This window comes from Homalodisca vitripennis, chromosome 4 (assembly GCF_021130785.1).
Source record: "Homalodisca vitripennis isolate AUS2020 chromosome 4, UT_GWSS_2.1, whole genome shotgun sequence".
NCBI lineage: Eukaryota > Metazoa > Arthropoda > Insecta > Hemiptera > Cicadellidae > Homalodisca > Homalodisca vitripennis.
The window spans coordinates 160789800-160804141 of record NC_060210.1 but is presented as its reverse complement, the minus strand read 5'-3'; the positions used below and the strand labels follow the sequence as shown (position 1 = coordinate 160804141).

Below are 14342 nucleotides of genomic sequence, written 5' to 3'. Positions count from 1 at the left end.
AAGCTATCCATACACTGACATGAAACTCAACAAAATGTTTACAGGAACCATTTTACATGTAGGTGATATAATTAGTGACTAAAGGACAAAAACAGCAACAATGGTGGCTGTAAGCATCTCAAACAGTTTTCCATTATTGTCACTCACAATATTATTTTTGTTAGTTATGAGATTTTGTTTCAGGAGCAATTTCAGATCAATCATATTTGACAATACTTTAATGATATGAGTTTCGTATGACAATGTGTTGGATATTGTAGGCAAATCTCTCTGGAGCAGCAGTATTGCCATCCGAAGGAAATCACAACTACAATCAATACCAATGACAACCAATTTACACTAAACTATACACTACAGCAAATAACATAAAGCAGAAATAGTTTTGATGTTCTATCAAGTTTAACATTTGTTTTATTAGAGGAATGTGTGCAAGTGAAGTTTCTTCTGAAAAATAGTTAATTTTTGATATTTTTTTATTAAAATTAATATTATAATACCACTGTTTTGTATTTATACATACAATAGCCACTAGCAATAACATAACTTACAATAGTAACTGTATATATAACACTCCCATTAAACAATCTAACCACTTTTACTCCTAGAAATCAAATAGTCTGTAAAAAAGGAAAATTAAAAATGTCTACATATTAAAAAAATGTGATTAAAATTTATAAAAGACACCCCCTTTTTGACCATTACAAGAATCCTTTAAATACAACTGGGAGTCATCCATCAAGCTAGGGTGTGGTCAATGAAGAAGTTTCACAGGGATCATATTTAGGCCCTATTCTCTTCCTAATCTACGTTAATGTCCTCTCCAACGCCTTCTCAACGATCTTCAGTGATATTGTATGCTGATGACAACAGTAAAAATAACAAGCAAAGACACAACCCTAAAAAAAATGTAATAATTTACAATATTTACTGCATGTAATCTGGTTAGCAATTGATTTGAATTGAATAGACTGATGCTGAATAATCCTCAACATTGATGATATTACAAATGTTTAATCTTCTAAATTGCTTAGAATCATCGTGGGAGCAAACCTATCCTGCAAATAACATTGAGTATAATTGGCAAATAACCTTCGTGTTGCATATTTTGTAGCTATTATTAGCTCCTGTAACCAATACAATGACAATCAAAACAGTCTAATATTGTTATTTTTACTTGCACTGATGTAAGGAATGGTGTTTTGGGGAAATTCTGTGGATTCCAATAGTCTTTAAAATGCAGAAGGGTATGATTAGATCATGTTTAAGTGCAACAATAATCAGTCTTGCAAATCTTTATTATACATTCAAAAATACTTTCTCTATGTCTCATCATAATTTAGCAGTATTATTTTAACAGAAACAATTTAGAATAATTTGAAATAAAACCCATCATAACTACCGGTTGAGACTTAACATCAGTATTATCCAGCCTATTGTTTGTCAATGTACAAGCAAGACATATTTTTAATTCTACAATCAAAAGTGCTTCAATATATCCAAATTTTCTTTAAAATATATGTTCAATCTCTTAAGCATTTTAAAGTATAATTAAAACATCATCTTCCAAGCCAGATTTATTACTCTGTTGAAGATTTTTTTTAAATCAGTAACAATTTTACATTTGCTGATAATCTCTTTTATTTTTGTTACATTATAATTAAAATTGACTTCGATTTTATCATTATAATGAGTGTTCGTTTTAACATGATTTATGAATTGTGAAATTTAGTAATGTTCACATCTAGTTTCCTCTCTACTGTCCTTTGGTATCAGAAGATTCTGGACCCTAGACAATTCTAAATTCTTCCAGCTTCCAGTCTCTGGAAGCAGGAGTGGCAGAACAAAGCTTTTTGTGGGAACTCAAAAAAATACTGGGGAATCCAGGGCCCCTCTCCAAAAACTTTTAAAATCTGATTTTCTGAAACATTTTTTTCTGGTCAGAACTCTTTTTCTTATTAGTTTAAATAAGGGTGACTACTACGCACAAAATTTGCACAAAGTTTGGAATTTAAAAAGTTTTCAAACATCTTAATAAATAACAAAGCAACATGCAGTTAACTATAAAAAATGTACAATTAATAGCAAAAACATATAAGAACTGAAGACACAAAACAATATTCAGTCTTTGTGATTACCAAAAACTAATGTACATGTTTCAAATCTACTGACAAACTCTTCTGCGATTGACTGATTGTCTACATTTCTGGCAATGTCTTTATGATGATGATTCAATCTTTTTTTGGTCATTGTTGACCGCAACCACATCTTCAAGAGACAAAGGCAAGAAAAAGTGTTTTTAGCTGTTGCTGACAATGCTGGTAGGATAACACGTTCAACTTTAATACCAGGATGTTGAAATTAGTAATTCATGTCTTACACCAAGTTGTTGATATCAGAGTACTGTTTTCTCAGATATGGTTCTGGCATGGAGAATATTACAGGTGGTGATGACAACATCTTTTGCTCTAACTGTAGGAGGTACACGTACATAGGTCCCACAGGAAGTAAATCCAAATCCACTGTTCGTTTATTCACTTTGCTCCAAAGTTCATGAAATTTCTCATCTGTCCTCAAGGCTGTTAAAAAGATTTCACAAAACTTGGGTCAAGGCATAGGATATGCTCATATCACTTATCTCTAGCTTCTTAGCAAGCTCATCAGTTATTTCAAAAATACTCAAGGCTGAGAGTTCTAAGTGAGACAGTGTACTATATTTTTTTTAACATATAGCAAGCCATTTGATTTAGGGGTCTGAGATTCTCAGTCACAAGATAGTCTCATATATAGCAAATTGAGTGCCTGTAAGTAAATCTAACTGTCCCATTTCATGGCGCATAAAGGTTTTAGTTAAATGTTTTTTATCAGAGCAGCATTGTCATTCTCATTTAGTTTATAAAGAAGCATAGTCATATATTTGGGCTGAGTTTTAAAAATGTTTGACAAGTTCACATTTGCACATTTTGTAGCAAATTGTTGAATTCAGGTACAGCCTCAGTAGCATCAATAACAGCTAAATTCAACAAATTATTAAAAAGTGTATGAAAGTTTCACGTGGTTACACTTCATTTATTCGAGCCTGAGTTCCTCTCATATTGCTAGCATCATCATAACACTGGCCACAACAGTTCTAATGCATAATTCAAATCTTAGCAAAACATCTTATATTACTTACTTTGGTTAGTTTCCTCAGTTTTTGAAGATGTTTCATATTGGCCGATAAAATCTTAAAAAACCTCAAAATCGCCATTTAAATGATTAAGCCTCAAGAACACATTTAGTTGAAATGTCTGTTATCTCATCCACTACTTAAGGCAAAACATCATGTTTAACACCCCTTAGTTTCAAATTACCTCAAGAGCTATGATCTCCAGTATTTTATTTCTTTCTTAGTAGCCTCTCCTTTAGTTCAGAGATATCTTTTGCCCTCAACTACAATGTACACATACACATTTCGGGTTTTCAAAGCTAGAACGAGGACATTACGCCTAAAGTCATTACTACTTTCCACAATATGATTAGAAATTTCACAGCACAGCCCTTCAGTTATAAACATTTCACTATTAGTTTTCTTACGAACAATTTGTAATACTTTGCCTCTTCAATAGTTTGTAAACAGGTGTAACACAAAACTTATTGAAGAAAAAAAAAACTCACAATAGCCATTAGCAGAAAGAAACAGTGTAGATTAGATATCACTTTATCTCGTGCCAGTGCCAAATACCTGCAAAAACCAAGCATACGTCAGCCGTCTCCATAGAGTAATGAATTTGGCTGAAACGGACTAAGTCAAAGAATATCCTTGACGAGAACTAGTCGATAACAACAGTATTTGAATTTTTTATTTAATCTGATATAGTAAAATATACGACTATTCATTCACTAATTTGGCAAATCTTTTATTCATAATTCTGTGGCTGTGGAGCGAATCAAGTAATGTGATTTCACAAAAGTAACTTGAATGTTTGGCCCCTAATACTTCTTGACAATTCAGAGTGGTCAGCTGACTTCCCAGTTCCACCCCTCCTGCCTGGAAAATCCCTGAATCTGAGTGCTTCTAGAAATTCACACTCCAGTTTGGAATAAGCTCAAAATATTCTTTGATAAACATTTATTCCATTGGATATTTATGTTTATTTGAAGTCATTGATTGTATGCAACATATGTAGGTTAAAACACACCTACATACATGGGAAAATGTTTCTGACCCAACAGCTAACATTATTTGGCCCTTTCAATAGCTGTGTTGAATTAAAGTTTTCCATAAATTGTTCATTCCAATATACATAAAATTTTACTGATTCATAACACGTCTATGGTAGCTGGAAAATGATTAGCCCCAGTAACTGTCCCTCCTCCATGACTCCAAAAACACCCTAAAGCTTGTAACTTTTTGTATAGATTATACATCTGGTTGAAATCCACCTCATGTACATCAGTTTTGGTTTGAATCAATGCACCTACAAGATGGGTAAGATATTTCTGCAGAACTGTCTATAGCCTTTGAATTCTGACCCCTTGTATCAAATGGCATTAATAATCATCCAAAGCTACAAATTTGTTTCAAAACATCCAATTTGGGTCTCATGGATATTGTTATGAAGAAATGGCATTGACCAGTGGCTTTACTCCTTGACTCCATTGGGGTTCACAAAGTAATAGTTAAAATTGGATCCATTGAATACACATACCAATTTTGGCTCAAATCAATAAATTCCTAATTAATTAAGGGTAGTTGTGCAAAAACAGTTTTAGTCCTGGATCTATGTTGCCTTAGCTCAAAATCTGTTGAATAACTATCCTAGATCAATGTTTATTTCATGGTATATCCATCTCAATTTTAATTAAGATCCATGTATAACTGACACCCAGGATTATTGTGTATATATAAAATGCAATGGGCTCACGTTTTACCCTTTTGCTCTGAATGACCCTAACAATGAATTTTATCTCATTTACTTGTAGAACGGCCATGTCAGTTTTCTTAAAAATTCAAAATTGCAGCCATAATTCTTATGATAAATAGAATTTGTTTACTCTATTTATATTGATATAATAAGTATTATTAACTATCTAAAATTAAAATAATTTGTTCTTATATTTATTTATTGAATTTTTATCTATTAAAATCATAAAAATTACTCAATGGACACAATAAAACTAATGTTATATAAGTAGAATATTAAAATTAATTAACATTTATTTCATTTAATTTATTTTATTTACACTGTGCATGAAATAAATCTTAAATAAGTAAGAAAATAGGTTCACTTACATGATAAATTTTCTCTTTTGAGGTTATAGTGGACACCTCTTTCATCTGCAGGTATCAGGGATCAGGAACTGATTGGCTCTTGGTAGATGGACTATTTGGCCTGTTAAATTTGCATCATAAATTCTCTTTTATATTATTAAATGTCATAATAAAGTATAAATTACAGGATAATAAGATTTGGTATATTTCTCATTGTTTTATATAACAAAATAAAGCACTACATTTCGAGATTTGAAATTTACCCTCATCTTCAGGTGTCAAATAACCCTATATAATAGTACAGAACACTAGAAAGTACAGTTACAGGAAGAGCCGATTTGGCACGTGACTTTGTAGCAGCCAACAAGGACTGAGTGACATTGCCAAACTTATTCTTCACTGTAACTGCAAGCCGTGTGATAGAGAACTTAAAATACTTAACCATTAGACTTGAAAGAAATATTATATAAGGAAAAGAGCTATCTTAAATTAATTAACTACATATTACAAAATATAATTTTACACACATTTTTAAAAAGTGTATCTTTGTAGTTCACATTTTACATGTTGAGATAATTGAGTTGAAAGACATTCTTGCATTATACTGGTCTTTTCGGAAAACATTATTTAAAAAACTCCTAATTCTTATCTCTAGTGTAAATAAATCCCCCTTTATAGCAAGTGCATTTTGATCGACCCTCACTGATAAATGTTGTTTTAAAAAGTAAATTTACAGTACATTATTATTGTCAAGTTTAGGAATTAAAACTCATATTTCTACATAAAGCATAGTAAATTCTTCAGTACTACAATACAATAGTTACAAATTAATAATGTTGCAATGGTAGATGAAAATAAAATAGAACAAAAGAGCAGCAAAATTACTGTAAGTCTTTGTGACATCTATTGTACCATATTTTGTAAAAACACAATACCCCATACATTTCACTCCAGAAACATGACCACAACTAATTAGTACTATAGACTATGGTAATACTAATATTGTCAAGCTGTGGTGTCCAGGTGAGGTTTTCATCTATTGTCATCCCAAGATATTTTGTGTGTCCGTTTTAGGGAGAATTGGTATATCTGCTGCCCGCCTTTCAAATCCCAATTGTTTGGTTGTAGAAGGATTAACAGCCAAATTATTTTCAAAGCAATACTGATATACCATGTTAAGGGCAGTAAAGTTTAATTGATTTTCGGTCTTGTTTTAGTATGGATAAGTTTATATCTCCTATGATGATGAATGGAGTATTTTCTGCTTTGGTGTCTTCGATCGCTCTTGATATCAATTCTAAGGCTTCATTCAGGTTTTTGTCTGGAGATCTATATAGTCCTATTATACTCAAACATTTTATGATAATTTTTAGCTTTATAAAAGCCATTTCCCAGAACTGGAGATATCTATGGACACTGAATGCTCACTCAGTTCTCCTCCACAAAGATCGCTACACCTACTTTTCTACGATCTTCTCTGCTATAGTGTGATATTAATTTATACTCTTCTATTAGCTGTGCACTTTCAATCTGGTAAGCCTTTAATCCATGTTCGCTCGATACAACGTTTGGTGGTGGTATTATCGTTTTTAGAAGATGGATTAATCTACTGATTTTATAGTTGACTTCTTATGTATTTGGTGTAGATACTTATAGCATGTTGTGATCTTGGAGATGATTTGTCTTGTGCAGAGTGCAGCTCTTTACTTACTTGGAAAATTTCTGTTGGCTTATCTACAGGGGAACTTTTGTCATTTCCACAGCAGTGTTCTTGTGGTTCTGAAATTGAAAGTTTTTCAATATTCTTTGTGAAGAAATCTTCAAAAGTTTTCCTTTCTTCCAATTTAGAGTCTGTGTAAGGAGATTTCATGCTAAAGCCCCTATTCAGCATAGGAAGAAGTTCAGAGTATGGCATGTATTCTGTGTTTACTTTTTGGGTTTCCTTGTTCAGTATCTTTTTTGTTTTTTGTATTTAGCTGCTTGCATGAAAACACTAAACACGTTTGTCTTAGCTTTAGTTTTTGGCCTTCGATCTGGTGATGGGCTTTGTTGTTTTGCCTTTTCAGCAGCTTTTTGGAAAAATTGATTTTTAAGCATGCGTCACTTGTTAAGGCTTTCATCTCCATATCCACCTCATGTAGCTTATCACTGATTTTTTACAGTTCACTTAGGATGAGTGCTGAGCTTTGTACGTTCCTAGTAGTCTCAGTTGTTTCAATTGTTGGTGTAGTGGAGTTTCTAAGAATTTTTCTTGAGGATTCTTGATGTTTGCCAATTTACTTTTGCAGTTTAAAAAATAGTCCTTCCATGTTCATGCAACATTTTTTCTTGGTCATCAATATTTTGGCCAAATTTTAGAGTATATTCTTTAACAATAGCTTGCGTTTCTACACGAAGATGCTTTTCTTTATCAAGCTGATCCTGAAATTTCTTATTTTGTTGCAAGAGAACTTTCTTTTTTTTATATATATTTACTTTCATTATTCTCTATTTTCCTGAATTTGCTTCTATTTGTGTGGAGTCATTTTACGATTGATATTTTCTTTTTTCAGCTTATCATTTTCCTCTAGTAGAATAGACCTATTTTGGCTGCCATCTGTAGTTTCTGATCATCATTTTCTAAGTCCTTTAGGTAGTTATTTTTTACAAGGCTATTTTCAAGTTCTGTAATTGAGCTGTTTAAGATGTCCGGGACCTCTGATGAAATTGGATGATGCCATTGCTCACTTTGGCCTGTAAATCTTACTCCTGAGAATTTTACACCAATTCCACTGAAGCCACAAGGATATTTTGAGGGCATTTTGTTAAGTTCTGTTAAAGTATGATATGTGTGTGATATGAAATTAAAATGGAGAATACACTTTTTCCAGCTAGGTTTGTCTGATACCTATTGTTGTACTATTAAAATTTAGAATACAGTTTTTTTTCCAGTTAGGTTTGCCTGGCTCATATTGTTATAATCTTAAAATGGAGAAAATGGTTTATCAGCTAGGTTTGTCTGGTCCATGTTGTTATAAATTTAAAATTGAGAATACAGTTCTTTTAGCTAGGTTTGCCTGATTGCTATTTTGTAATGTTGAGAATAGCAATCAAAGTTTAGTTACTCTAAATGTATTTGTCAGTTGGAGTAAATGTTCTTGGTTAAATGGTAGCCAAGTGCCTTGTCATTTGGATAGGCAGTCCAGCTGTCACTGTATTGCTGTGGGTGGGTGCTGACATGGTGTCTGGGTCAGTGCCCCAGTCACAGGTGGCCAGGCAGCTATGTGTCAACGTTATGTGATATGTGGATACGTGTCAAGTTAAATACGTTTGTTTATTAAGCCACTTGTGAGTTGGCAATGTTTGTGACGTCACTGTAATGATATGTATACATTTTCTTACAGTTTTTTTGTAGGGATTTAAAATTGTCAGTAACTTACTTTTTTTCTGAGACAATCTTGTTGCGTATAAAAATGTAATGTTACATTATAGTTATTATATGAAAAATTGCTTATTCTTGAAGTGGTTATGTAATTATTCTCTAAAGTTGTAGTTTCTTAATAAAAATATTATGTTAATTTACTTACAAATGTTCCAAGATAAGATTTTTGTGCAAAGTAATAATAATTTGTTGGGGTATACCACTTAAAACACTACTTTCTTAGCAGTCACTAGTGACTATAGTCAGTCGGCCAGTGCTTACAAAGTTATGCAGTTAGAAAATATAACATTCATTATAGACATACCTGGACTCCACACAACTATGGCTTGACTGGCTATTTGGAACTGGTTGATTTCCAGGAAGTGACATCTTCAACCTAAAACTAAACAGTTAAATTCTAATAAGTGTGTTGTTTAATATTAACGTGAGCAGCAGAGAGTATGCATTTTATTCATTAGTAATCAGGCTAATAAATATATTGTATACAATACTTAAGTTCAAGAGGAGCGTATCAGGCCATTCTGGAGATTTGGAGCTCTTCTTGGAAATTTTCTAAAGTAGAAGTTTCAAAAGTAGTGTTTTAGATCAAGATTTTTTCACATGTTAAAATTTGTAATGAACAATTTTGTAACTTTGTATTAAAGTGGCATAGCATTGATACCTTTGAATATTTTGATTGTTTTTATGTTTTAATTTTTAGTACAATTATAACTATAATTACATAACATTCATTCTAATTTGAAATTTTAATAAACAAACAAAAACAATTTTTTTAGTTCAGGTTGTTTCAAAATGTAATGGAATTTTAAATTTTTATGAGATTTGCGACTATCAATTTTTTATGTACCTCCTTGTTATTGTGTTATAAAAACTTCTGAGACATGCAGGATTTGATTAATCATTCATTCATTTAGTTTCCAGAATATTTAATTTATTGAGCATGTACAATCACCTTTATTAATAAAAATGTTCGATGTGTTTGTAATTTCTTAATATTCTACAACTAATTGATGTTAAAGTATTTAACTAAATATATTTAACTCTGTAATGGTTGTATTTATAACGCTGTGTGGTCAACTATTTTACTGGGTATTTTACAAACATTTTGGTTTATATGATGCATATCCTGAAACTAAATGTACTGAGGTTCTCATGGCCGAAGGGATTTTTATTTGACATGTTGGCTACACATGTTGCCATGTAGCCTGATTCCTTCCCTTCAAATGTGACCGGTTCAAGGTCAGTACGTTGAGAACTATTGATGCAATGTTAAGTTTCATGAAAAATATCAATCTAATTTCCTGCCAAGTATGAAATACGCTGCATCATACGTTATCTCGTTTGGAAGGGAAAAACTTCAGTTGAGGTTTATAATGAGGTAAAAACTGCATATGATGATAAAACTATAATCGTACGAGTGTGGTGTTACGAGTTTAAAAACGGTCCTATGTCTGTGCATGATGATTACAGGTGCAGAAGATCTTCAATTGTGACTGAAATTTTGGAAAAATTGAACATGCACTCTGTAATGATCAGGAATTAACTGTGGATGAACTTTGTGATATTTCTACAAATCTCCAGATCTTTGCTAAACAAAACCATAACTTAAACCCTCGGATATTGGAAAATGTCCACAAGGTGGGTTCTAAAACAGTTGATTGACCAACACAGATTAAATCGAGTGGGGGCCGGATAGAGATTTTGAGACGCTACAAACTACAAAGATAAATTTCTACACTCAAAAATTTGGAATTATGCAGTTTATACCTCATTATAAACATCAACCAGAGTTTTCCCTTCCAAACGAGATAACGGATGATACCACGTACTTTCCACTTGGGAGGAGATTGGATTGGCATCTTACACAAAACATATTGTCACATCAATAGTTCTCAAGTTGCGAAGAGGAGGAATGAAGCTACACAATAGTGGAGCCATCATGTTGATAAAAAATCCTCCCAGTCATGAGAGACCCAGTACACTTACTTTCTGGATATGCCTCATATCTATAAAACATATTTTTCTTGTCTACATCTATTAGTACATTATATCATTTAGTTTAGTGTAAATGTATATAAAGTATAATACAATTATTCATGGTTATATAAAAAGTTATGAATAAGAAAATGAGAAATTTTAGTTTATGAAACCATAAATTTCAAAAGTAGCTCTTAAAAAAACATAAAAATAACATAAGTGTTTTGAAAATGATTTCTCTTTGTAGAAATGTAAATATTTTGTAATTACTCTACATGACAACAAGAAAGTTACAGTGAAAAAAGTATATGTCAAATGTTTGAAAAATCACATATATACTTTAATTTTTAAACGTTTAAAAAATAAACACAGTGTCATCTCAGAACTTGAGGGATATTTTAGGAGATTTTCATATGGTTAAAAAAACTTATTTTTAACTTAGTTGGATTTTTTATACTGTATTATTCTGTTTGTAACTGCTTTTTCTTTAACATGTTCAGGACGACGTTTACCCCATTAGGTACACGTGATCTTTCACAACTCCGATGGGGAACACAACAGGTTTTCGTAAAGCGTGTTGTATGCCTGATGAGGTACACGTTGCTACATAATTCCTTATTGTGTTTTTATTGTTTGCCTGTCTTTGTGGTTTGTTAAATTTATCCCGCGCTTAAATAAATAGCTTGGACTATCGTGTACCCCGTAGAGCTCAATTTTTAAGGTAAATAAATTTTTTAGATATCCCTTGAGGTACACCAGAAAAAATTAAAAAATGTATTGAAAAAATGTTTTGTAAAATTGGGAAGCCTACATACTATTCTTGTTATACTTAGAAGTTTAACACTGAGAAAATCAAAAGCAAATAAAAGTTTGGAGTAAGTCATTGTCATGAACTATTAAAAAACGTTTCTTTAAAGCTTTTGTTATACATAAATTAAATTATGTTAAATAGATTCCCTACTGAAAATGCTAATTATCTGCAATCAAGCCACTTTTTGGTTCTAATTTTTTGTACTTGTTTTTAACTAAAATAAATGATAAAAACAATTTTACAGTCAAAAATGAACAAATTTCTTACATGTATCTCATAATGACAAAGTTTTAGTATTATTTAACAGCTAAATATTTACAATTAAGGTTTATATTGTTATGAACATTGTTTACTACAACTTTATATTTAATTATAACTTAATCCTGTATATAGAAAAAAAAATAAACTAAAAATTAGATTTTTAATGTATTGAAAAAATACACTGATTAGTTTTTTGGTTATTTTATCTTTCCGGCACCTGTTCTCATCTCAAATATAATTAAATCATACATTTTGTAATATTTTTCAATATTAAAGAAATTGAAGTTGATACAGTAATTGTAGATAATTACCTAGGCTAGATACCCAGTTAGTATTGATGGGGTCTGCTTGTTTAACCCACTCTGAGCAGCTTAGATCATACAAAATGTTGTTGGATTATAGATCAATTTGCTTTTTCAGTAAAAAACAAAGGTTGGTTCTTTGTTCTTTTTTAGAATAATCGAGAACATAAGTTTTATTCTAACTCTACATAAAGGCAGCTTATTCTAAAAATACATTCGAAATTTAAGTCCAAGCAAAATTTACATACTTACATACAACATAACTTAGCCTAAATTTGGATTAACAGTAAAAGTGTTTGGTTTGTAATAAATCACTTATTTATTCATAATGATTTTTAAATATTGGTTATTGGGGATCCACCAGTAACAATCTCAAACTTTTCATCTAAAACCAGCCTTAATACGTAAACATTATTTAGTATAACAAAATTTAGAGTGAAAACTAATTAATAGAACAGTTATAGTATAATAAGTGGCCACCATCACAATCGGACAATGATTACAATTTTAAATATCAATAAAATCGAAAACGACACTTGACGTATAGATATGCATAATTAATCATTGCCAGCTTACTTTTTTTTAGACTAGTGACGTCATTACCAGCTGTTGCTAATGATGTCATAATGAGCTGTTGATATTTCGTTTATGGTTTGTGTAGGAGAAAGCTAGTAACAACGACAAGAAAATGGCAATGAATATGCAGATATTAGCTAAAAATGTTTTTAAAACACTAAGCAATGTTTTAAATGGCTGCAAAAAAGGAGCTGATGGTGATCCGTTTGAGCATTTTTAAATGGTTTCAAACATGTCTACCCTGTGAACTAATAGTCAATACTATGCGGCTCAATAGTACTTTAAATACAGTCTAGTTATTTTACACAATTTTAAAAATTAATTAATTTCTTATATATATAAAAATATAGCTTCTCTATTATTCACATTTTTAAGGCCTAATACTTAATTCAATTCAACATCATCCTTAAAAATTTATTCAAAGTAAAAACGTGTTTGGAAATAAATTAAATTTAGTTATTGACTAATGGCGGCAAGAACAGTGACATAAGTGTCTTCTTTGTTTCACAAGCAATCACATTTATCATTGAAATATATAAGGTAAGTAACTTTTATTGTATGATATATTAATTTGGAAATTATATTAATATTTATACATTAATTTCTACATAAGATGGAAAACTAGCAATTTGATCATATTATTCTTTGAAATATCTATTACGATATTTGGTCCATCATTTTGCTTTCAGTCCTTTGGATGGTCATGAATCAATGATTCAAATTATTCTATAATTATCATCCGATTGTGTTGGTGTCCACTTGTTATACTGCAGCCAATAGAACCATGTAAAATATAAAATTTCTAGAGGATCTGATTATAAATCTTTGGTAGCATCTTCAGTGCTACCCCACACTTCTGGCGAAGAACAAGAATCATTCCCTGACATACAAGGCTACCTATTAGACTGTGACAGAATCCTAAAGTGTCTGATCATGTGTGATTAAAGTAATGAGAATTGTATTAACAAGGAAAACATGTCCAGAGTAATCCCCATGATTAGAAGACAAATTAATTTGAACTTTTATTTCTACATCCTAAATTTGAAAGCCCAGAAATCCAATAAATAACCATATTTGTATAATAACCATAGCTCAACAGCATTTGTCTCATGTTTATTGCTTAAAATAAATTCATTTACACCTGTGTAAGTACACTGCAAAAAAATCAGTAATTCAAATAATTTTAGATCATAACAAAAATTCTATTTTTAAATTTGAGATTCTCACTTCATCATCATGTTTTTTTGATGAGAGCAAGTTGCTAAGGAATCTGAATAAATTAAAAAAAAACTTACTGTGGATCAAGTGCAATATGATGAATGGAGTAGGCTAATTATAGCAGGACTAAATTAATCCCTTATTCTCCTAAATTTGAATAAATTTCTAATCCTGTTACTATTAATTATGATTAAATTAAAAAAATTATCAAATATTATTATGCATACTTACACGTGCTAGAATATTTGGAGGAAAACTTATAAAAATTAATTTAATATTTTGTCTAAATGATTACTCAACTATTCCACATATATACGATATTCTAACAGAAATCTGTAGAACATTTAACAACAATATCCAATTATTTGAAGGAATTCCTGAAAACTCATTTTTATATTCTACAATGATTATAAATTCAAATGTTATCTGCACAGAGTAGTAATATTAATTATTTATTAAAGATAACAATGTGCTCTTGTGTATTAGTAAAGTTAATGCACCGTCTTATTAGTGCCTATGGCAACC

General features: G+C 31.0%; 1 protein-coding gene across 1 annotated transcript in view; it reads right to left on the bottom strand.

Moving 5' to 3' along the window:
- The window catches only part of LOC124360469 (protein Aster-B-like), a 66564-nt gene extending 52222 nt beyond the window's left edge, over nt 1-14342 (bottom strand). The window contains 3 exon segments of the mRNA XM_046814133.1: nt 5273-5372; nt 8977-9054; nt 14049-14342. Of these exon segments, the coding sequence (XP_046670089.1) occupies nt 5273-5317 (45 nt within the window). The 5' untranslated portion in view covers nt 5318-5372; nt 8977-9054; nt 14049-14342.